Source organism: Danio aesculapii, chromosome 13, assembly GCF_903798145.1.
Source record: "Danio aesculapii chromosome 13, fDanAes4.1, whole genome shotgun sequence".
Classification (NCBI taxonomy): domain Eukaryota; kingdom Metazoa; phylum Chordata; class Actinopteri; order Cypriniformes; family Danionidae; genus Danio; species Danio aesculapii.
This window is the reverse complement of record NC_079447.1, coordinates 37,574,597-37,597,023: the sequence shown is the minus strand read 5'-3', so window position 1 is coordinate 37,597,023 and position 22,427 is coordinate 37,574,597. Positions and strand designations below refer to the sequence as shown.

At 34.1% G+C, this 22,427-nt stretch overlaps 1 protein-coding gene across 2 annotated transcripts in view; it reads left to right on the top strand.

Annotated features, from left to right (window-relative positions):
• The first annotated feature begins 1,170 nt into the window (after positions 1 to 1,170).
• The window catches only part of zgc:110045 (uncharacterized protein LOC664755 homolog), a 42,292-nt gene continuing 21,035 nt past the window's right edge, over positions 1,171 to 22,427 (top strand). For both annotated transcript variants that reach the window (XM_056471502.1, XM_056471503.1), the window contains exons 1-9: positions 1,171 to 1,557; positions 3,955 to 4,042; positions 8,942 to 9,062; positions 11,866 to 11,889; positions 12,027 to 12,059; positions 12,455 to 12,571; positions 15,060 to 15,191; positions 17,456 to 17,584; positions 17,921 to 18,010. In XM_056471502.1, coding sequence (XP_056327477.1) covers positions 8,979 to 9,062; positions 11,866 to 11,889; positions 12,027 to 12,059; positions 12,455 to 12,571; positions 15,060 to 15,191; positions 17,456 to 17,584; positions 17,921 to 18,010 — 609 coding nt within the window. In that variant the 5' untranslated portion in view covers positions 1,171 to 1,557; positions 3,955 to 4,042; positions 8,942 to 8,978. The remainder of the gene's footprint in view (positions 1,558 to 3,954; positions 4,043 to 8,941; positions 9,063 to 11,865; positions 11,890 to 12,026; positions 12,060 to 12,454; positions 12,572 to 15,059; positions 15,192 to 17,455; positions 17,585 to 17,920; positions 18,011 to 22,427) is intronic.

Sequence of the window (22,427 nt, the reverse complement as noted above, 5' to 3'; positions counted from 1 at the left end):
GCGCGTTTACTGACACCATACTGCCGTGGTGATTATAGCGGTTAAGAATAAGAAATACACAGCGGTTTTACTGACTTTATAACAAACATGCTCCGTTTTAAAAACTTATAAATTTATAAAGCTTATTTAAATCTCAGTTTATTAGCAAAAAAAAAAATTGTTCTGTGGACATGTGTACACATGTTATTATAGAAACTGTCAATTAATTCTGTCAATTATTTCGGTGGGCAGGGAAAACCGCACTCTTGTGTCATGGGCCTCAGAATCACTGGGATTTGGGTCCTATTTTAACATCAGGAAATTTAAAAAAAGAGACTTGTTGGGTTTATATCACTCCAATATGACAGTTGACACACTATACATACAGACAGTTCTGTCCAAACAGCTTCCGAAAGTTGATTTTCATCATAGGTGCCATTTAAATTTTATTTTCAGCTATTAGTCTTTTTTTTACTCATTTTGAAATGTGCTTTTGTCAGTCTATTAAAAAAATCTAAATAATTTTATTTTAATTGTACTAAAACCTATCCAATCTAATATTTAAATTTTATGTGATCTCAACTTTATTTTATAAAAAAAATGTTTTATCAAAAATGTTTTAGTGTCAGTTTTACTTTTGGTTAACGACAACTGCACCGATCTTTTCTTTTGCAAGAGAGTCTTAGATCTTCATTTTATACTATTTATCAACACAAACGCAGTGAGAGAACGGAGATCCATAGAGACCATTGTTCATTTCCGTCTCAGACAGCAGGCAGTGATTAAATATGCCACTTCTGCTCCACTAATTAATTCACTTTGAAATTCTGCTGCTGAGCAGAGTGCATCTTTTTCTGTTAAAGGCCTACATTGTTTTCACAGGACTTTGGCCTCATTAGCAGGAGGTGTGGGGGAAGGGACATCGGCCACAGAGACATTGTGTCTTTCTGTCCATAATGATGTGACATAGTCAATTTGGAGATGCTTTCGGTGATTGGGGGAGTCGGCAAAAAAACATTTGGCGTATTCTTCCTTTTTTGTGTCCTTTAAAATGTCATTATGCATATGCACATCCAAACCAGATCTTCCCTGCCAAAATGGAAAATGTGTTTGTAATTGAGCCATGCTATTAAAAATCTCTGGTCTTACTTTTTTTGTCAATATTTATTGTATTGCAGCCAGATGATAGTATGGCAAAACCTGTTGCCTTCTATTCTTCTTGGGATTCCCGAATGCTACAGGAACCATCCCAGGATGAAGGAGTTGTTGCATCAATTACGTGAGTATTAAGAACTGGCAGAGACTCATGTAGCTTGGTCTAAAGGCTTATCAGAGGCTAAGCCAGAGGGTGGAAAAAAACAGTAAAGCTAGCCTCAGTCGACCAGAGGTACGGGCACAAGGCCATCTGTCCATTCTCTGAATACAACTGACAACAAAAGAGGGCAACTCCGCACTCAGGAAATCATACACACTCTGGAGCCGCAAACGTTAACTCATCCTGGATTGACAAGGGAAAGAAGACTCGGTGAAGAAAGTAACTGGCATCTCTGCTCTAACTCAACCTCTATCACTTCTCAGGTCAGTTTGTTAAGTTCGATCCAAAGCTGCTCGTCACGCACAGAGACTTCCGAAGGACAAGAGCAAATAGGCGTATTAATGCTTTTCTGGCACATCAACAGTGCTCTTGTCTTATCTTATCTTATCTTATCTTATCTTATCTTATCTTATCTTATCTTATCTTATCTTATCTTATCTTATCTTATCTTGTCTTGTCTTGTCTTGTCTTGTCTTATCTTATCTTAATATGATGTGTGACTATAATGAATATATATATATATATATATATATATATATATATATATATATATATATATATATATATATATATATATATATATATATATATATATATATATATATATATATATATATAATTTTTATTGTTTTTATCCATGTCTTAGTGAATATAGGCAATGTATTTTGGTGCATTTAAACAAATTAGATTTATTAAACAGATATATTTATTATAATAATATTTTAGTCACCAAAACATATTTAGAAATTGAAAGATAATACAATTAAATTCAAGTAAGATGTTGCAAAAAAGTTTACAACCTACAAAATTTCAACTAAATTTTTCACTTTTTTTGCTTCTCTTGATCTTTCCTCTTTATTAAATTTGTATTTAATATTTTTCTATAACATATACATTTGGGTGTACTAGCTTTTGGTCCTTTATTGTAACTTATTTTGTTAGATAAGCTCCAGATTTGGCTTCAGTACTGACTAATCTAATGTATATGCACAATATAATATTGTATAGCTTCCTTTAAAAGATAGATTTGTGAGGGTTGTTTTTATTTATGCTGAGAATTGTATACAACTGTTCATGTGTCACAGAAGAGCTCTCCATACTAAAAATAGATCAAATAAGTTACATATGTAAAAAAATAATAATAAAATTACATTCATACTGCACACCTTAGTTTCAAACAATGAGTAAACACTTGTCCATATCTAATAACTATTACAATTAAGCGTAATTCATCTAGTATGATTTTGGTTATACAATCTGATCACTGTAGGTAAAAATGATTTCCTGTATCTTTCTCTGTAACACCGGGGTTGAATTAATCTTACACTAAAGGAGCTTGCACACGCTTGAACTGTATTAAAAAACTGGATGATTATTGTGGTTCATCATACTGATAAATTTGTCCATCATTCAATCATGTGCAATCTCTTTTATAGTGGTAGTACACACCCCACACCAGAACCTGCCCTTAGTTACATGTCATTTTCTTGTTGCTTTGATTACTTGTCATGGTTAAGTTTGCAAGTCATTTTAGATCAAAGCATTAGCCAAATGATATAAAGTGAATGTGACTGTAGGTAAACACAACATTTTGCAATATATAATATAATATAATATAATATAATATAATATAATATAATATAATATAATATAATATAATATAATATAATATAATATAATTCCCAGTACTGGGTTGCAGCTGGAATGACACCCGCTGCATGAAACATGTCAGAATGGTTGGCGTTTCATTCCGCTGTGGCGACCCCTGATAAATGAGAGACAAACCTAAGGAAAATTAATGAATAAATAATGTAATGTATTGTAATATAGTACAACAGATATAATTCGTAGAATTTTTTAAAAACATTGTTCTAAGTTTGAAGTTACCAACATATTTAAATGAATACAATGAATATTTTTGTTGATTGTTGATTCCACTAAATTGTCCAAAGTAACATAAAAGTCTGTTCACAAACAGTAACAATAGGCTTGACCACTTAGATTACGGATTTAAAGCTGACTGATCATTTCTGAACACTAATCTGACCCATGGTTTGCTTTGTACATCATTTCAGTGCCAGCTGCATATATTATTTTAATTCCTGCTTCATAAACACATCTGACATGTGAACAACAGAATGTGCGATATCAGTGTTCAGACTTATTAGCGCAATGGTATATGAAGGCAGAATGTTTTCAGATGCCTGTTGACAAGCTTTGCAAAGATAGAAATAGGTCAAATGGGTTTTAGCATTAGCCAAACAAATCCCGGCCTATAGGATTAGACAGGATGGTGGCAGTGCCTTTGATGCATTTACCTGATGAAACAGCACAAACTAACAGCCGCACAAAGGAAAAAGCTTTTTACACCACTTGTTATTAAATTCAGCCATTGCGATTCATATTAAGAATGCTGAATCTATAACTCATTTCGTAACGTCCACATGAGCACTCTTGTTCTCAAATTGAATTGTCTGTCTTTGAGACTACTTACATAACTGTAATTCAACAAATGAGCCTTTTATTGACTTAGATATCGAACATGAGCAAAAAACTAATTATATATATATATATATATATATATATATATATATATATATATATATATATATATATATATATATATATATATATACATATAACTTTTGTTTCTTTTTTAGCTATTTTTACAGCTCGGCACTCTTAAACAAGCTTCTCTTCTGCTGGAGTGTCATGGAAAAAGGGACCACATTTCATCTAACAGCTTATGTAAGTCTGAGAATGTTTCAAAAGCAGTATTTTTCTAACAAATGAAGGCATCGGGACTCAATTGTAATGGATCTCACTTAAAGGAAATGCATTCACTTATTGCTCGTAGCTGCAGGGTCTCATTAGAAGAATATGAGGAATGCATGAGACATTATTAAAGAGAAATTTCAGACAACCTACTAATACTTCCTCTGATGTAACGCTGACTCATTTTTTTTTTTTAAGTTTTCACCCATGAATGTGTTCTGTGATCTCGGATGTAGATGGTGATAAATGCGTGGAATGTGTGAACAGACAACATTGTGTTCACTCCCTGATAATTTAATAGGCCTTTTAGACATGGTCACACAAACATCACTTGATCCACAGGCCTAGAAATACAAAGCTGGCTCCTTATGGGTCTTATTAAACTTGGTCACGCCACTTCTATTAAACCAAAACCATTAAAGAGACCCTATTATTCTTTTTTTGTATATTACCTTTTATGCATATGCAATTTAGCTTTTCGTGAATGTATAAGGTCTGCAAAGATTTAAAAATTAAAGTGCATGATAAATATAGAGTCTTTTAAAATAAGAAAATTCCAGTTTAATTTACATGAAGTGATTTATGTAGATCTGTAACACATTTGCTTAATGCCAATCTATCCTCATCACTGGCTGCCTATGAACAATGTCTGTAAACAGTTTTTTTGTCAACATAAAATCTAGAAGGAGCATTAACTGTTAAGTCAACTTTCAATTCTTGACCTATAAATGTCACCACAATAATCACTGAAGCTGTTAAATAGCTTCAGCTAAATCCTGATTTATACTTCTGCATCGAATGATCGGCGCATAGCTTGCATGTTGCCAATGCCATTGTCATTCATTTACCTTTCGACTTAGTCACTTTGTATATCAAGGGTTGCTAAAGCGGAATGTATTGTAAAACTTATCTAGCATATGTTTTACACTGCGGATGTCCTTCCAGCTGCAACCCAGTACTGGAAAAATACCCTCAGGCTCTCACATTCACACACATACACTACAGCCAATTTAGTTAATTGAATTCACCTACACCGCATGTTTTTGAACTGTGGGGGAAACTGCACCCTGAGGAATTTACACAGAAATGCTGACTGACCCAGCCGGAACTCGAACCAGCGTTCTTCTTGCTGTGAGGCAACAGTGCTAACCACTGAGCCACCATGCTGCCTAATGCCATTGTGAAAATTGATTTTTATGTTTTAAATCCTAAAACACTAAGATTTCTAACAGTGATGAGTTTCTTTGCTGGTGTTTGGAAATCTGTGTGATGCTACTGTAGAAGAAGGTCAAACTTACACTCATTCAAGTAAAAAGGCGTGAACCAACCAACAACTTTAATCAAAAGTAAACAAAACAAAAGTATCCATCCGTATCTTTTCACAGTAATCAACACTTGTTAAACACTCACACCACCACCTTCCATGACTCTCAGGGTCGCCCACGCTTGTCAATGCTACCAAGCCAACCAACATGAAGTTAAATTTTTTTGAGAGGTCCGTGTCAGGGTTTGGTGAAAGGATATTGACTGTGCAAAGGCTATGCCGGACCTACTGCATGGACTCAAAACAGAAGTATAAATTGGTCTTAATAAGGTACTACTTCAGCATATCTGCACTTTCTTGTTTATGATGAAAGAATTTGCAAGTATGAGGTGCCATGTAGAGCTTTAATCAAAATTCACACACAGAAAACTTGGGTTTGGAAGTGAATCTTTTCAAAGTTTGCAAAAAAGAAATATGAAGATATGTGTAATGTTTATCCCACATAGAGTTGAAGGAAAATTATTTGCCCTCCTGTGACATTTTGGCTCTTTTTCAAATATTTCCCAAGTAATGTAATATTATAAGTAATATTTCCCAACAGCTGCAAGGATATTTTCACAGTATTTTGTGTTTAATTTTTTTCTACTGGAGAAAATCTTATTTATATAGTTTGCCTGAAAAAAAACCTCACTATTTTGTTGTTAGATATTTTCAAAATCATTTTTTAACATTATTAGTGTTCTTAAGATTAGTTTTTTATTGACTACAGAGCTGTTGTCCAAAACGTACCTTCATTCATTAATTTTCTTTTGGCTTAGTCTCTTTATTCATCAGGGTTTGCCACAGCGGATTGAACCGCCAGCATATGTTTTACACAGCGGATGCCCAGCTGCAACCCAGTACTGGGAAACATTCATACACTCTTACATTCACACACACTGTTTAGTTTATTCAATCCACCTATACCGCATGTCTTTGGACTGTGAGGGAAATTGGAGCATGTGGAGGAAACCCACACGAACACGGGGAGAACATGCCAACTCCACACAGAAATGCCAACTGACCCAGCCGGGAATCGAACCAGTGACCTTCTTGCTGTGAGGCGACAGTGCTAACCACCGAGCCACAATGCCGCCCCAATAACTTACCTAATTAACCTAACTTGCCCAGTTAACCTAATTAACCTAGTTGAGTCTTTAAATTGAACTTTAAGCTGAATACTAGTAAGCTGAAAAATAAACCGTACATTATCATGTATTATCATAATGGCGAAGACAAAAGGAATTATTTATTTTAAATTATTTATTAAAAATAATATGTTTGACAATATCTTCTCCCTAATAAACACAACTTGGGAAATGTCTGAAAAGAACAACAATTTCACAGCAGGGCTACTAATATTGCCTGCAACTGTACATACATTCTTTGCTTACATCTATGGAACCATACTGTTTATACAAACTTTTGCATCTATTAAACAATTATGATAACACACATATACAGTGTTCAGCATAAATGAGTACACCCCTCTAAAATCTATCTTTTAAATTCATATTTTTAATAGGAAGCTATACAATATTTTATTTGTGCATATACGTTAGATTAGTCAGTACTGAAGCCAAATTTGGAACTTATCTAACAAAATAACTTCTGATAACAGTGCAAAAGCTAGTACACCCAAATTTATGTTATAAAAAATATTGAATACAAATTTAAAATGAGGAAAAATCAAGAGAAGCAAAAATTTTTACATTTTAGATACATTTTTTGCTTAAATTTAATTGTATTTTTATTTTTTTTTACAATTTCTGAATAAGTTTGGTGACTAAAATATAATAAAAAAATAAATCTGTTTGTTTAAATGCACCAAAATACATTGCCTATATTTACTGAGAAGTGGATAAAAATATTCATTTTCTAAATGGGGTGTACTCAATTATGCTAAGCACTGTATATAAGTCATATAAGTGTACATATGTACTCGTACGTCTATGAACTAATCACAGTCATGCATACATACAAACTCCTGAATCTATGAAATAATTAAGATTGTGCATAAATACAAACTTGTGTCTATGCAAAAATCCTGTGTACAAACAAACTCTAGCATGTATAAAATGATCACGTACATCTGTGAAAAACTCACAATCCCTTGTACATACAAACCTTTGGATCAAATTAAATGATCTTGCATACTGTACAAACTCTTCACTTACACATACTGTATCATTGAAACACTCATTAATGCATACAAACTCTAACCTACATAATTGAAATGAAAAGCTACAGACGTAATATCTCATAATGAGCCACAAACTTATTAAAAATGTATCAGTAAACTACTTATGTTTTGTTTGTGATGAATGTGGGTTGATCAAATAGTTATTTTAAAGTTTCATCATTGGACATTAGACCAATTAAACAAATTATACAGACTGTGCCATCTGACCAATCAGAGCAAAGCAGACTGTGTTGGTGTTAAAAAAAACTAATTATCACCGGAACCATATGAATTGTAAAACTTGTTTGGCTGGTTTTAAAATTCATATATATGTATATATACGGTGGGGGAAATAATTATTCAAAACATCACCATTTTTCTCAGAAAACATATTTGTAAAGGTTTTGTTGACTTTAAATTTTCACCAGATATTGATAGCAATCAAAAAAAAAAATACATATATGAAAAGAAAACAAATGTAATTAGTTAACAATTTAAGTTATGTGTAATAAAATGAAATGACACAGGAAAAAAGTATTAAACACATGAAGAAAGGGAGGTGTAAAAAGGCAGTGAAAGCCCAGACAGCAGCTGAAATCTCTTAGAAGTTATTCAGCAACCCTCTGACCTTCGTCAGTGTAAATTAATATTCAGTCCAACATCTATATTACCAGGATGATGTTGATAAGACAAGACAATGATACAAAACACAGTCAAGGAAACTCAAATGGTTTAAATAATAGGTCTCCTGGAGGGTCGTAGCTCTGCAGAGTTTGCTCCAACCCTGATCAAACACAGCTGACAGCTGACTCTTTTGAACACCTCAATTATTTAGATCAGCTGTGTTTGATAGGGTTGAAGCAAAACCGTGTAGAGCTGTGGCCCTCCAGGAATTGAGTTTGAGACCTTCGGTTTTAATGATTGAAGTCCAGAACCAACCTTTTTTTTGTAAACTAAGGCATTTTAATTCAAAATTCAAGGTTTCTAATGCGATACTTCAAAATGTGCATGACCACTGGGTGATGGAAACTCAAAATTGATGAGCTGGTTTTCAAACAATATTATAAGAAAATAAAAGTGTTTTTTGACCTTGGATGCTTGCAACCTATTATTATAGACATTCAAGACAAAACAAAGATCCTTTTAAATAGCAAAATAAGGGAACTTAAAGGCAAGACCGGCTCGCCCGCCTCCAGGGAAATAACACGCTGACTTAATGTCACAGTGAAACAACAGGTACCTACAGCTAAACAAAATGAACGCACCAGTGAATAGACATTTACAGCTGAGAGCAGGAATTATTGTCAGGGCTGAAATGTTTGCTCAATGAAATTCATCTCATATCTGCTCTGAGCGAACTGGTAAATTTGTCTGTTTGTGTGCGCAGAGACAGTCTGTTTGAAGCATTGAGACCCAAGAGAAGAATGAATATGAATGAGAGGGAGGGAGGAGTATCCGAGGGGGGGCTAAATGTCACCCTCACCATTCGCCTACTAATGCATGGCAAGGTAAGACATATGTCGGATCCTAGCCAAGCTGAGTTTCATTTGTTTTCAGCCTTGTGTTTTGCAGGCATACCTAGTCAAGCAGTAAGACCAGAACAAGAGAAAGATTTCTGATTGTATAAGCCATTCCTTTAGTTTACGAGTTGTCGATATAATTGATTATGAAATGTTTTCTTTTTGATGACCTACGGTAGTATTGACAGCATGAAGTGGCTTTTGCAGCATTATTATTTCTTACAATGAACCCACAATTTTCCTGGGCATCTTTATTTAGCTGCCCTATTATTCAGAATCATTTCAGAAATATTATTACCTTTTAAGTATAACTGTTATACAATTAAGTACATTTTAAAACTGTTATTTATTCATGTTTTTAAAAGCTGATTATTGCCACATGATAATAAAGGAATCCATTTATTTCATGATGTTATAATTCATAGAAAGAACATTTTATTTAGAACATAAATCATTTGTAAGATTACAATTGTGTTTACTGTCAAGTTTGATAAATTTTATTGTATCTTTTGTTAGTAATTATACACTGTAGAACCCAACAGTCAGCTTTAATGAATTGAGTGTAGTTCACTCCAAATTTTCTGAAAGTTAATTCTACCCATTTGAAAAGAGTTTTGAACTCAGTGTTGAAGGCAATGAGTTAATTAAATACCTCATTACTTCAACTTATATGGAGTAGGCTCATAGTACTCATATACTGTAGATTAGTTTTTTAAGTCCAATAGTTTGTTTCCTTAAACGGTTTGAGTTGCCCTAATGCATTGTGTTTTACAGTACTCAGCTTGTTTGAGTTCTTTATTCAGCGGGTTTTACTGTGCTCAAAATGCTTCGTTTACTCAAATTTATTAAGTTCACAGTACTCATTAGGATTAGTTTTTGAACTTAAATGGTTTGTTGTAATTGGTTTCCTCAAACGTTTGAGTTACCTTAACTTTTTGGCTGTTACAGTGTATGATTCATAGAAAGAACATTTTATTTACAACAGAAATCTTTTGTAAGATTACAAATGTATTTACTGTCACGTTTGATCAATTTTAATGTACCTTTTGTTAGTAATTATACTGTAAAACCCAACAGTTAACTTTATCAAATGAAATGAGTGTAGTTAACTCAAAATTTACTGAAATTTTGAACTTTGAAAAGAGTTTTGAACTCTTAACTCTTAATGAGTTAAATAAATACACTGTAAAAAGTGATTAAAGCGAGTAAACCAATTGCCTTAAGAGCAACAAGTTGACTTTACAAAAATAATGTAAGTAAACCCATTGTAACTTGGAACTGTTAAGTTGACTTAATTTGTATAATTATGCAAATTATACTCACTTTTTAAAAATAAAAGTAAACTAATCACTTTTTTCCGATACACCTTTATTATATTTGTTTTTTCTCATCTTTTCTGTATCTAGCAAAATGACATACAGTAAAATAAATCTGCTCTTCCAGAGTCTAGTGTGTCTTCTAAATTCAATACAGGCTATAATTGTAAATTTTATAGACTTAATGAAGCACCAAATATGTAATATTATGATTATTACAGTAATTATTTGAAAACAGGCGTGCTAAAATAGTCTGACACTGTAAAGAGGGATTAGTTGACTTTAAAAAAGTGAGTACAATTTGCATAAGTCAACTTAATAGTTCCAAGTTACAATGGGTTTACTTACATTATTTTTCTAAGTCAACTTGTTGATTTTAAGGCAATTGGTTTACTCACTTTACGTAACTAATCATTTTTTTACAGTGTACCTCATTCCTTTAACTTAAATGGAGTATTTGTTGGATTTTACTTTGCTCAATTAATTAATTTACCTGAATTAAGTTCAGAGTACTCATTAGGATTATTTTTTAACTTAAATGGTTTATTGCAACTGGTTTCCTCAAACGGTTTGATTTACCTTAACTTATTGGGTTTGACAGTGTACAATTATATTTAATATGTTTTTTTTATTTCTAATCATAATAAGGAATCATTTGTGGACATATTTAAAATTTGTTTTTGATTAATGGAATAAAACATTTTATTTAAACAGAAATCTTTTGTAGCATTAAATATTTTCTCTCCCTTTTGATCAGTTGAACGTGCCTTTTATATAATTATAAATATTTTATTATATGATTGTTGTTATAATTATAATAAGGAATTACTTATAATTTCTTGTTATATTGCTGTCTGATATTTTTTGTGGACATTTTTTATTAATAGAAAATGACATTTTATTTAAACAGATCTTTTCTCTTACTTTTGATCAATTGAATGTGTCTTTTGTGTGTGTGTGTGTGTGTGTGTGTGTGTGTGTGTGTGTCTGTGTGTGTGTGTGTGTGTATATATATATATATTCTTTTTTATTATAACTATACTAAGGAACTATTTATAAGTTCTTATGATATTGCTGTGTAATATTTTGTAGATTAATAAAAAATTCAGAAGAACGTTTTAGTCATTCAAAACAATTAAATGTCAGTATATTAAATTTTCACAATACTTAGCTTATTACAATTTTTACTGTATTTTTTACTGTATTTTAATTATTCCAAACCTTTGATAAGCAAATTTATTTATATAGCACATTTCATACGCAATGGTAATTTCAAGTGCTTTACAGAAACAAGAATAAAAGAAACAAGTATAAGAAAATAAAAACAGATTAAAAACAGATAAACAGCATAGATAGTTAGAGATATTTCAATACAGTACATAATATTAAAATCCATTAGGGACACACTATAATTCACTACATTAATATGTTATATATGTTTTGTTTATTTATTTTGTGCGTCTGTGTGTTTCTAGGAGGTTGGAAGTATCATTGGGAAGGTAAGCATTTCAGTAATATTCTGAGTAATAATTATATTGCTGAATTAAGCATAAAAAGCAATGTACACATGTAATATAATTCATTTGTTTTAGTTTAGATATTCTTTTAAATTATTTCCTCTTGTTTGGCTTTTCAGAAAGGAGAGACTGTCAAAAAAATGAGAGAGGAGGTAAGTGCCACACTGATCTATACACAGTCAAGCAAGACTAATCACTTTTCATTTATGAATATCAAAACCTAATTTAAGATGTCACATATTGAACACATAATGAACAACATTTCCCATTAACCATTGACTGTTGCTTTAATATGAAACGTAATGCATCAATGCTGACTAGCAGTGTAAAGATTCAAATGAGCTCATTTGGGAAACCACATGTTTTAGACAGCAAAAACTGGGATAATTTTCAGTTTGAGCAACCTCATCTTATTCAAATTATATTATTTGAATGATCAGTTACATGGTATTTAACTGGGAGAGGGTGCAAATGTCAGCTCACAGGCGAGATTGATCAATTAAATGCGATGCGACGCAAAAACCTCTGCTTTTCTCTGTGGATTCAGAGTGGAGCCCGAATTAATATATCTGACGGTTCCAGTCCAGAGCGCATTGTCACCATCACTGGGGCATCTGAGGTCATTTTCAAAGCCTTCGCCATGATTGCAGAGAAGTTTGAGGAGGTGGGTGGAATTTTTCTAGTAATGAGTGGTTAAAGTTATGGGTGATTTGATTCATTTAGATTGTAGTGCACTGTTCAAATGTTTATGTGGATTTGCAGTATATTCATGACATATATTTAAACCAATTGTGTAACATAGTTGTTTGATTTAATTTATTACAGTTACTGTGGATTTTTATTACCACAATTTGTTGGTTTATTATCCTGTTGCTGCTTGTTTTATTGTGATTTATTCCTTTTTCTTATGTTCATTTTTAGAAATATACTTGTGAATTGGTATCGTTCAGTCATTTTAGATAAAAAAATAAATGAAATTATTTTTTAAATTTAAATGAAGATGCATGGGAATGGTACAAAACTGCACTCCTTGTTATGAGCACACACAAACGTATATTTATATATCTGAAGACATTGTATCATGAGACATATCCTAATGCTTCTCAAAGCTGAACTGGTGAGCAAATTCAGCTGCAGTGTTGAATAAATTGCCCATTGAGATTCTCCACATCATCCTGTCCTGCTGTCAGAGGGTTTCGTTCACTTTAGAATGGCTCACCATCTTGCAAAGTCAGTGAAAGCTGGAAAATCAATCAAATATATATATTTCGGAATATATTACAGAACAACCTAAGGTGTCCTAAGTTTAGAGGTCACTGCTTAGTCTTAATAAAACTGTTATTTTTCAACTTTAAATAAGCCTTTATTGTAAAGTACAGTAAAAAAACTAAGTAGTTCAAATTCCTCTGCGTTATTGGTGTTAAATTGGCACGTAGTGGTAATTTCTCTAATTACAAGCCCTTTTTTAACTGGCAGTTTAATGTTGTGTTCTTATCATTTTGAATTGGATCCTTGGACTGGAGATTATTCATTTTTAAAGTAATGTTCGGCATAATAGACCTGTGTTAAATGCAAGCTTCATGACATTCAGTTATGTTTTTATCACTTTAGTATGAAGACATCCACATTGTCAAGTCAATAACACTATTTTTTTCAATGTAAAGTGCCGAGTAAAAAGAAGGCACTGCACCAGATGTCTACAAACAGTTGGTCCAGTGTGTCAATCAAAGATTAATACAGATGTTTGTTTATTCTGCAACATCAGAGGCCACAAAAATTGCAAAGTGCAAGAAAGTGCAATTCCTTAGTACAAAGTTCCAAGGTGCATTCCAAATACTAAAAAAAACAGCCATTCGAGTATGGAGCGACTGGAAGTGTCACAACTTTTCCCTGGTTCTGTGTGTGGTTATTGTGGTACAGTACAACAAGTCTAGAATCTAAATCTAAACCTCCCAGTTTGCAAGTTATAATGATGAGTTCTACAAAGTCATGCAGACTTTTTATAAGCTGTAATCTTGTAGTTATGGTAAATTCAACATAGTGTTACACATACTTAACTTTCCAATTTTCACTCATCTAAATATGAACAATAAATGAATGATTTTGTATCACTTTATTTTGATGGTCCCTTTAATGCATTTTGTTGAATTTGAGTTACATTGCATCTAGATGCCAACTAATTCGTTTATTGAACCTTCCAGCTGCAACCCATCACTGGGAAACACCCTTGCACTCGCAGTCACACACATACACTACGGACAATTTAGGTTAACCAATTCACCTATAGCCCATGTTTTTCCACTGTGGGGGAAACCAGAGCACTTGGAGGAAAACCACACGAACACAGGGAAAACATGCAAACAGTTTTAATACCTACTGTAAATAAGCTCATACAATCTGATTTTACATAGTAATTTATTCTTAAAAGATCAATATGGCTTTGCAGCGAGGTTGTCCAGATGAAGGTCAAAGGGACCTTTTCAGTCATAGTGAGAGATGCTGATCAATTTAGTTATGTGATTACTATATTTCTAAATATGAAATGTTAGCTGATCTAGTCTGCTTTGTGCACAAAATAAAACATTTTTGTTTAGATTATTTTAGAACATTTTTGTTTTAGTGAAACATTCATATGTTTCATTAATTATAAGTGACAACCCTGCCTTAAATGTTAAGAAAATGGTATTAGATCTATAGCTTGAGCACAGTTTTTATATTATGAGCCAGTTATATTATAAGTTGTATTATTTTTGAGCTGCACGAGTGTATTCTGTAACACTATTACTCTGGCTTTTAATGAAATGAATAGAAAGCAAATTAAGTCCCAGCCAGGGCGAACACTGATTACCATAATGATGAGTTACAACTATTTACACTTTTATCCCACAATGCAGCTTGATATGGCTATTTTTAACAATGCTACAGCAAGTGAACTAGTCTGCATCTCACAGTGAACATTAAAACGCAGCATTGAACTGTAAGAAATGATTTAAACCTTGTACATCCTGTCAACATCTTAAAGTGTTGAGGTTTCATTTAAAAAAGGCATCAACATCTTGCAACAGTCCCTTCCCCGGTGTACACTTGACTTTTATTTAAAAAGACACAATTGAATTGAGCTGCTTTTTGATTTGTATATGCATCTCTTTTAGGATATCTTGGCATCCATGATAAACAGCACGGTGACAAGCAGGCCTCCTGTGACACTGCGCCTCGTCTTCCCTGCCAGTCAGTGCGGTTCGCTCATTGGCAAAGGAGGCTCGAAGATCAAAGAGATCAGAGAGGTAGATATTCTAGGTGGAGGTTTAATTGTCAGCAAATGCACAGGGTTTGTGATGCAGGTCACAGCGGCTCCCAGATGATGCACCGAATGATCCGTTAAACAATTAGTTTCCGTTGTCTCAGCGGCAGGCAGAAACACTTAACATCAGCATGATTGATTGTCCTCATCAAGACAGAACTTTTTATTCCTGAGCACAGGGGGCCGCTCGCCTCACACTTCCGCTAAATCCGCACGTTATGAGACGCAGCACCCCTGAGCTGTAATTTGCTAAACTCTTGAACCCGCTCACTTTTCCTCCAAGTTATCTATTCACTGTTTGCGCTGATGGAAAAACAAAGCGATCCACCTCGCAAGCAGAACAATTTGTTGTCATTTAGCTGCTGAAATTGATGTGAGGAGGACACTGGCTTTAGCTTGAAGGCTTTGTTTTTTTTATTCGGCTGGTGGATCACATTGAATAAATATAGCTGTCCTCACTGCTGAGGGCTGTGAGGGGTGAACTGGCTGCTTTTATTCCCAGTTGCTATGAATGTCTAGGACAGGACGGCCCACCAAAGGCCTAAATAGACTCACATTTATATACAGTATCCAAATAGCGTGACCTAAATAACTGGCCAGACGATAACAATGTCAGTTCTAGACATGAGAATAGCTGTAATCCCAAAAGGGACTGTATGGCACACTTTTTTTGCCATTTTCTTTGAAAATAAGTCTAAATTTGTACACTTCACTTCCTCAGTGCTAAGATTAGAAAAGGTGTGATTGCTATTGCTTTTCCTGTTGTAAATATGCAAATATGTTAGAATTGTGTGAATGCTAGATGTTATTTAGATCAAAAAGTTCTTCAGGAATATCCATATAACCTACATTTTTTAATTCACAACTGTAAATTATAATAAAAATTATTTATAAAGACATTTCAAAACAAAATATGTATTCATTAAAGGACTTCAGAATGTCATTTAGCAGTCCGATATATTATATGTTACCCAACACTGGGAAACACCCAAAACAGTCTTTCACACACACACTCATACACTACAGCCAATTTAGCTTAATTTACCTATAGCGCATGTCTTTAGACTGTGGGAGCACCCGGAGGAAACTCACGCGAACATGGGGAGAACATGCAGACTCCACACAGAAATTGCAACTGACCCAACCGGGGCTCGAACCAGTAACCCTCTTGCAGTGAGGCGATCGTGCTACCCACTGCGCCACCATGACGACCAGGTTATAGTTAAAATATAGTAATTCTAATAGTTTAATATATGTTTGATTTTTGGAAATCACCAAGCAACTCCTCCTGATTGTCCTCACTTTTGGAACCACTGTGTTAGACAAATAAGAAATGAAAAATGTGCAGAGCAGTGGGTCCCCAGGACCAGGATTGAAAAACCACTGTTCACATTAGGCCATGGTAAATGATTTATGACTGAATGTGAAGCGACAGGTCAGATGCAGCATGTCCAAATTTCTTTCATACTTAGAGGGTCAGGTCTAGGCGAAAGGTAAATTCTTCTTGTGCCTATCCATCTTCCCTTTTTGTGATATTTAAAAATCTTATGAACAACAAATTAGTTACAACACAGTGTAGCAGCACACGTCCTTATGCCTTACAAAGACACTCAACAATTGAACAAAACGTCATATGTTTCCTTTGTCAATGCTTGCAGCATGTGATCACCTATCTGATTAGACACAGTATTAAATTTAAAATCTAATAAATCTAATGAAAAAGACATTACTAAATGAGCATAATAACTCTCAATTTGTGCAAAATTGCTTTGGAATCCAATCAAAAGTCTGACCAACAGTACATAGTAACTCTCAATTTGTGCAAAATTGCTTTGGAATCAAGTCAAAAGTCTGACCAACAGTACATAATAACACTGCTCCACCATATTTTCACAATGTATACTATCTATAATCATACTATTTAAAGCATACCTTTTTAATGCTTGTGAAATAAGTTCATATTCAAATGTAGCACCCAGATCGTTGTAAATCTTGGCTTTGATATAGCAATCAGGTAAGTTTACAAAGTAATTATAACTCAGATAAATGTTCAATGTTTGTGAGTTTATTTAATTGCTCATTATCATTAAATATACTCACTCAGACAGGCCAAACAGGTCTGCAAATGTGAAGCATAACCTACTTCTTGTAACAGTCAATATTAAAAGAAGTACGAATGCTGTTACTTGTGGCTTTTCTAATCATCCCGTCCAGCATGTGTTGACTAAGAGCGTTGTTATGTGTCAGAGCACAGGTGCCCAGGTCCAGGTCGCAGGAGACCTACTGCCAGACTCGACTGAGAGAGCTGTGACCATCTCTGGCACCCCACACGCCATCACCCAATGCGTGAAACACATCTGCACCGTCATGCTGGAGGTTTGTCACCATGCACTTTTTTAATTGAAAATCAGAGCAACTATGGATGATTTCCCTCGTGCTTAAATGGTATTTCAGGTGGGGAATATTTTTCAGCTCTTTCTCACCTTCACGCTTCATTTGCATTCACTTTCAGTGCATGCACTACATGTTAAATGTTCCTACTTGCTTCATTAGTTCCCAGCATCCAACCTTGGATGCCTTTGTTTTTCAGGATTTTTCCCTTGCTCACATTAACTTTGGGTTTTGAATATTAAAATCCAGTGAGGCTTAACAGAGCTCTGGACACATACTGACTAGTGCCTCTGCTTTGTTTGTCCTGTCTTCCTTATTTAGTCACCACCTAAAGGAGCCACCATTCCTTACCGACCCAAACCCTCTGCGGGTGGTGGCCACACAGTGTTGACGCAACCGCATGCTGCGACGGTACGTTCTCCATCCATCTCTTAATGCAAAAGCCGTACGATCGAAACAGTCCTTCACGAGCATTAATGATTCCATAGCTCCCTGCAGTCCCAGTGGGGTGCTGTTAGTGTGGATGTTTACGCTAATGATTATACCAAGATCAGCTGGCGAAATAAATCTAACCCCTAGACGCAATCAGTAATTCAGTCACCAATGGGGCCGTTGGACCATGCCAAGTGCTCTTAAACATGCAGATCAGCCTCGCTTTGAATTACTAATTCAGATCTGTAGGTGTTTGAATTGGATCGCTTCTAACTAATTGTTGTAAACACAGCTGTATATAGCTGGAGTAAACAATTCATTCATCAGTATTCCATTCTATTTTAATATTCATACTTTGTGAATTATATGGCAAGCCATTTTATCATTTCATGTACTAATATCTACTCTTATGCTACTTGTACATTGGTAAAAGTATCCTTTCTATAGACCTTTTTCTTAGAATGTAAAATTACCCATTATGTAGGGCTGGACGATTTGACCTAAAATTAAAATCTCGATTAATTGAACATTCCAACTCGATTACGATTAATGAACTATTATTTTATTTATTTATTGTATTTTTTTGGGCCAGATAGTTCACTAACAAGTTTTATACAGTAAATATGCTGTGAGATGTTTGAATGAAGGGTGCATTATTGATTTTAAAATGATTGATGGAAACATACACTATCTACTATCAATGATTATTTATTGAACATCAACGTTGAACAATTAAAATTAAAATACACTTTGCCTAAAACCAACAGTCACTTTTATTCTTATAAAAAAGTGGAAATAAAAAACTTGCACTTTTGGAAACAAAATAAATTATTTTCTATGTTTCTCATATTAAAAGTAGAAAATAAGCAGTATTTTAATATGTTAAAGTAAATAAAAATTTTATTGTAATGGAAAATATGCCGTTTCAAGGCATCTGTGGCACAGCTTTAAATCATCGTCAATGTAGTGCAAAAGTGCGATGTGTAAGTTCATTTTAAAGAAGGCTGCACCAGACCATACTTGAGCATTCGACTCAGAAGTATAAATCGGCCTCAACAGAGCAGGGTCACATGACTCTACAGGGGAAGTAGGGAAAAGTATGAAAAGTAAAAAATTGACCTGGAAAAAATAGGTCGATTATAGGTTCTGAATCTCGATTTCGATTACTTTTCGATTAATTGGCCTGCCCTACCATTATGCTTTGCATATATGCACAAGGAGGATGCTTCAAACTTCTGATTGGCAGCTGATGCGTATAAAGTGTCACATTCGGACAGCTTTAAAACTATAGTTTTAATCTATTTTACTTGCTTTTAACATCTTTGAACTAATACTGCTTTTGATCAGCACCACCTCCTGGACTTATTATTTAAAAAAATGCGATCTAATGGGATAGAAAACAACTGCTGCAAGGTATTTTTCAGCATCTGATCTGACGGCAGACACTAAATTAGGAGAATGTATTTCTCTAGCACTTGAATCACATCTGACAGAAGTATAATGTCTTTAAACCATGTCTTTCTTTCAAAATGTAAGTTTTGCATCTCAAAACACTCTGTAAGCCACTGAAAACAGAATCGACACCCAGTTGAGAAACTCTGCTCTGGCTAATGACAATTCTTAACAAAAGTTCTAAGCACCCTACCGGAAGGCGCTGGTCACTATGGCACCTTCCATGCAACAACGAAGAAAAATGTCTATAAAGGTCTTCTTAATCATCAGCAACAGTATTAGTGCTAATTCTAGAACTTTTTTTAAAAAAGATACCAATTTTTATTAAGCTCGAAATACATCAAGTTAACGTCAAAGAACTAGGAGAAGTGGAAACCTACTTAAAAGATACTCCTACTTATTTATGAGATACTAGAACTTATTTATAGGCCTGGGAGTTGATTCCAAAAAACTAAAAATCCTCCTTTGAGGCTTTGAGAACTAATTTTAAAGTTCAGAACTGATTCCATAAGGGAATCGACTCCTCTTTTCAGTTTAAAAGAGCTAATTAATAATTTATGATCAGAAGTCACTTGCTAATAATGATTAGAAACATTTCCGCAATAAAGATTTGGATTGCTCACTCCAATTATTTTGTTCCACTAACCATATCCACAGCTCATGTGACATTTTGTAATTTCTAATTTGTAATTTTGGTTATGGTATATCATGCTGAAATATTCAAATAATAGACTCTTTCATTAATTTTCCTACAGCTTAGTCCCTTTATCCATCAAGGGTTGTCACAGTGGAATGAACCGCCAGCTTATCCACTACAGCCAGTTTAGTATATTCAATTCACCTATAGCACAAGTCTTTGGACTGTGGGGGAAACTGAAGCACCCGGAGGAAAGCCATGTGAATGCGCAGAGAACATGCAAACTCCACACAGAAATGTCAATTGGCCCAGCCGGGACTCGAACCAGTGACCTTCTAAATGTGAGGTGACAGTGCTAACCACTGAGCCACCGTGTCACCCCAAATAATAGACAAGATAAGTTTTTAACTTAATTTTATTACTAATTCAGACACGTGTTTTTTATGTATGTGCCTTTTGGTTGTGCCATCAGGTTTTGTTGAAATATATAATTGAGTATAATCTGCATAGTGTGTTCTAATAATGTCTCCCAGGGGTAGCATGTATATTGTAAACAACAAAGGGCCTAAAACTGATCCTTGAGGCACAAGGGGAATACTTTACTGACCTGACTTGTGAAAGCTGTCCATTTATGTTTACAAACTCGTAACGGTCAGTTAAGTAAGACTTAAACCATTGTAAAACCTGGCAGCACTTAGATCAATAAAAAAAAAAATAAAAATTAATAAAAAAGTGTTATCATCCAAAAAATGTGTACTAGTACCTGTTTAATAAGTATTAGTAGCTAATCAATAAGTACCTGTGTCTAATAAATATGCAATAAGTATTGTTATCTAAAAAATAAGCACTAGTACCTAAAGCTAGAATATAATATTCCAGTCAGAATGTTTTATATATTAAATATTAAAACAGTTTGCCATAAAAATACAAACTAAACTCTGACCCTTTATTTTTGACAACTCCTCTTGGTATGTTGTCCAAAGGGCTCCTGCCATTCATTTGAGTGGTCATGACATTTAGTTTGACTGAGGTGAGGACTGCAAAGGCTAGATGTCTGTATAATGAAAAATCATGTCAGCTTCAAGCTTCATTTGACTTGCAAGATTAAAAATGTACTTCTGTGTTTATGTTTTAGCTGTGACTGGTGGCAACATGGGGTGTTCATGTGATGCCCCCTTGTGGTTACATTAAGATGAACTTAATCATAATTGCACCTGACATATTTAAGTATGTTCAGAATAAATAGTCTCAAACGGACAGAATTGAGTTGTGGCATAAAGTCTGGTCCGCTTTGACATTTATTCTGACCAATCATCATCACATAACCTCAGACAGACTGTTTCACTGGTCAAGTGTTATTTCTATTTTATTTGTACCCAGGTTTTATTTTTGATCATACCTTTTTGCTTAATATGTTTTTATGATTGTAAACAAACAATTACTGCACTTTACACTCTTAGAAATATACAAAAAAAGTACATTATGGCGACACGGTGGCGCAGTGGTTACAAATGTCGCCTCACAGCAAGAAGGTCCTTGGTTTGAGTCCCGGCTGGATCAGTTGGCATTTCTGTGTGAAGTTTGCATGTTCTCCTCAGGTTTACGTGGGTTTCCTCCGGGTGCTCCGGTTCCCCCCACAATCCAAAGACATGCGGTACAGGTGAATTGAATAAAAAACTAAATTGGTCGTAGTGTATGTGTGTGAATGAGTGTGTATGGATGTTTCCCAGTACTGGGTTCCAGCTGGAAGAGCATCCGCTATACAAAACATATGCTGGATAAGTTGGCGGTTCATTCCGCTTTGGCGACCCCTGATGGATAACAGGACTAAGCCGAAGGAAAATGAATGAATGAATGAATTAATTAATGAAGTATGTTTATAGGTCAAATAAAAGAGTATATTTAAAGAATTAAAAGAATATATGTGTATATTCATAGCAGTAACGTAATGCATCTAATGGTAGCTTAAGGTATTAATATAATTTTAAGGGTACCCCTGTAATAGTAACTATTTTGTCTTTTTGAATTCTTCAAATGACAAGTACCAAAGAAGGACAGGCTGCAATTATTAATTAAATAAATAAGAGGTGAAAAGAAAAAACAAATGTTTCGGCTATGTGCTGATACTGATGAAGTTTTATCTTTTCTCCTGTGATTTAATTATTAAATTATTGCAGCCAAATCAAATGTTATCACTCGATTGAATGGCCGTTATCAGTGGTTATCCGCTGATAGATATTCAGTTCTATTCAATGTTTATTTGTATAGCACTTTTACAATGTAGATTGTGTCAAAGCAGTTTAACAT